Genomic DNA, 3,990 nt, shown 5'->3' on the forward strand with positions numbered 1-3,990 from the left:
TGTTATAAATAACATCAACCATATTAGATTCATAACAAACAAATGAGATTGGTTTACCTTTCTTTTCAAGCCATTTATGGAATTTGGTGCAACCATTTTTCATGTGCCCCTTCTTCTTGCAAAAAAAGCACCTATTGACCTTTTTGATTCCACCTTGGGGCAGTATTTTACCTTTCGCTTTCTTTTTAGCCTGATTTTGATAATTTCCTTTCATTTCCATTAATGCACTCTCACCCAATTCCATTTTCAACCTTCACTCCTCTTGAACACACATGGTTAGAAGCTCATTAATTGACCACTTATCCTTGTGTGTGTTGTAGGAGATTTTGAAGGGTCTATATTGTTGTGGAAGAGTGTTCAAAATAAAGTACACAAGGAATGAGTCAGACATTTCAACCTCAAGTGTCTTCAATTGTGCCGCAATATCCCTTATTTGCATTATGTGCTCTCGCACACCACTCACATCGGTGAGCCTTAAGAATGAAAATTTCATTATCAGGGTGTTGACAAGTGCCTTATTTGAAGTCACAAATTGCTCATCGATACCCTTCAGTAATGTCTTGACATTGTCATGCTGATCGACAGAACCACGAATACCATCAGAGACTTTGGTCTTTATGAACATTAGACTAAGATGATTTGATCGCTCCCATTGTTCATAAAGAGCATTTTTTGCTGTAGTGCTGGTGTTAGTAATGGTTGGTTTGTCTTTCCTGATAGCATAATCAATGTCCATGCACTCCAAATGAAGGATAATTCTCTCATTCCAAACCTTATAGTTATCACTTTTCAATTCGGGAATGTCGCACTTTATATTAGAGAAATTCGCAAGTTGCATGACTGCACAAAAATTAAACATACATGCTTATAATTCAAAATTGAAACTAATAACCAAATATCATGTTTTACTAATGTAACTCATATTCCAAAATTATGAATCTAGTGACATAAAACTTGCCTGTGGGCTAAAGTTCTAATTCAATTAGATCCATGTAAAACCTTATGATAAAACTATCAAATTATGTTCCATTTCCTAATTCCTGTGGGTAATTAAGAAATATAATTTGATATTTCATTCTAATTAATTATACAAATATAATAAAAAATTCACGTGGCATAAAATTTTATTATATCAAATATAATTAATTACCCATAATATCATTTTCCTATATGTGATCCCAAAACACTTAATATATAATTTTGTATAATTAAGATGCTGTGGCTACTTCTTAATTAATTAAAATTATATGAATCACTTGACATTTAATTAATTTACAAGAAAAACTTATATAAATTGCATGAAACCATAAGCAATATGTACACAAAACTCAATATCAATGTGCAAAATTTCTAAAATTGTATAAATTGTAAGCACATAAATATCTAAAATTAAATCCATAAAAAGCCTTTACGAATAAATTTAATACACAAAATTATTTAATGTTGTATGCACAATAAACCATAAAAAAATATGCATTCAACTAACAAAAATAAATAATCCAGCACATAAAATATCCATAAATTAACATATCTTAAAACACTAAATTTTATGAATTAAAAAAAAAAAAAGAATTTATAGGTTGCTGCTAAGAGGAGTTGAACTTGTGTAGTGGATGAAAAAAGACAAGGTTGTGACCAATTGGGCTACTGTCCATTTTCTTATTTTTGGTTGACTTATTTATTTGTTATTTATAGTCAAAACGATAAGCCTATGTCATCTTCTACCTTCAACCGGGTCTATTTGCATCTCGAAATGAAACCCAACGGTTTCCAGGTATTCTAGGACACCAAATTGACGATTTAAAACACTAAAATGTTAGAAATCTCATCTCCTAATGATTTCTAACCATATTTTTCATAAAAAACTTTTAAAACCAAAAACTCCAAAATACCAAAACTCACTGTATTTTTTTGATTGAAAAACCCAAATTGTAAAAAGAACAATGCAGAGACATAAAGACTCTAATACCAACTGATGGACAAAAATAATCTAAACATGCTATAACAATCATTAAATAACAATTAGATCATAAGCGGAATTATAAACAGATTGAAAACGTACCTCCCGTCATTGCCATTCTACAGGTTAAAATGTGTTTTTCAATTTTCAGGTTTCAGGTGCTTCTAAACCTTTCTCAACCTTCACTTAGATGGTGTTTTTGAAAAACTAAAAGAGATTGCAAGCTCAGGGAACCTTACCTATTAGTGTTTTGCCCCTTTTTTAAATACTCTCTCCATCATCGAGTCTGCTTGGAGCGTGCACAAAATATGGGGTAGTGATGCGAACGTGGTTCCAAGCATGAATCCTTGTTCCTAAATTGATGGAATGATGTGGACCACATTTCGAATCACGCCTTCGTTTTATTACCGAAGATCTAGGAGAAATAAAATCCCAATAGAGACAAAATTGCAGCCTCATGATATTCTTGAACTTGTTGGCTTGTCGTTGCTTTGGTACCCAAGGGACGCCCATCAAAATACTTTAAAGCTTCCAGATGTCACACAAACTCACGACATCATGCTTCGACTCCATATAAAGCAACATAGAGAGAAATTGAGAATTGGCAATAATCACAGACACTCTTTGCGAGTATACAGAAACAGAGCCATTGCATACCTTTGGAATAGCAGTAGTACCATCAAGGGTTGTTGCATTGCATCTGCTTCAATGGCTTTGTATTCATTCATCTTCATTGTGAGAAATCAAAAGACTTTCTCCTTTACTGATGTTGAAAATAAAATTAATTTAATAAAAATTCTAAAAACATCAAAATTATTCTTATTCTTATTCCTATGTTTTCTATAAAATCATTTTAAAATGCAACTTCTTTAACAATAATATTATTCTACGTGTAGTTCACGTAAAAGGCAAAACGTCAAGGTTCATGTTTTATTTTACGGGAAAACTTTAACAATATTTCTATTTGAAGTGTTTTTAATGGAATTGTTTTATTTAAAAGTGTTTTTTTAAAAATTGTCTATTGAGAGTCTGCTTGAGACTCATTTTAGAAAACATTTTTAACTTAAAAAGTTTTTTTTTAAATTAAATGTTTGGTAATTTTTATAAAATATTTTTAAAATTTTAAAAAATCACTTGTAGTGTTGAAAAATCACTTCAAGTGGTTTTTATAGAAACACTTGATATGTGTGTGGACCCCATATTTTGCTTGATGCGTTCCCACTCGATGGCGTGACTTATTTTTTTTATTTTTATTTTTAGTGAAAATTTGATTTTTTGAAAAAAACTTGGAGTCACCACTTATTTTTGTTTTATTTTTAAAGGGAAAACAAAATAAGAAAGAAAAACCCTAAGTGTGACTCTTTATTTAGAAAAAAAGGTCTGTGAAAAATCGAGTTTGGGTCCGAAGGTCAGGTTACCTATTGGGAAGGTACGGTAAAAAGACCGTAGTACCCATCTAAGTCTCTAAAAACGGGTCTCTACTAAATAAGGTGAAACAAATGTGGCAATTGATAAGGAAATAAATGGATATCAGTGCAATGATCAAATAATAAAACAAATCACGTATAAGAATAAACAAAGTGAGAGTGAAGGCGTACTTTGGCGGCAGGTAATAAAGCGCTATCATGAAACAAGGTTAGTGCACAATAATAAATACAAAATATATCACATGCATATCAAATAGCAAGACAAAGATCAAACGATATTCATTAAGCATAACAGTTGGCAATTAGAAGAGAAAACTCATATGTAGGGTCTCTACCAAAGCCCAATTTATCTTGCATGAATTAGTCCCACAAATTTCATTATTTTGAAATTATGAAAATTGCATGTTCATGCTTATTTAAGAAGTCAAGGAAAACAAAAGATTATTTGAAAATCAAAGAAAATTTTTTGAATTAAAAATATTTGAAACATGGAGTAGAATTAAAACTATTTGAAAGAAAACCGGAGTTTTGAAATTTATTTGAAAATTGAAGTCTAAAAAATTATTGGAAAATTGGAGTTTTAAAAATTAAATTTAGGAATTG

General features: G+C 30.7%; 1 protein-coding gene across 1 annotated transcript; it reads right to left on the bottom strand.

Annotated features, from left to right (window-relative positions):
- Nucleotides 1–253: 253 nt before the first annotated feature.
- Nucleotides 254–2,072, bottom strand: LOC104879318 (uncharacterized). The gene is made up of 2 exons (XM_010651894.1): nt 2,063–2,072; nt 254–840 (listed from the first exon to the last, which is right to left on the bottom strand). The coding sequence occupies exons 1-2, from the start codon at nt 2,070–2,072 to the stop codon at nt 254–256; spliced, it is 597 nt and encodes a 198-aa protein (XP_010650196.1).
- Nucleotides 2,073–3,990: the final 1,918 nt, after the last annotated feature.

Source organism: Vitis vinifera, chromosome 5, assembly GCF_030704535.1.
Source record: "Vitis vinifera cultivar Pinot Noir 40024 chromosome 5, ASM3070453v1".
In the NCBI taxonomy this organism is placed as follows: domain Eukaryota; kingdom Viridiplantae; phylum Streptophyta; class Magnoliopsida; order Vitales; family Vitaceae; genus Vitis; species Vitis vinifera.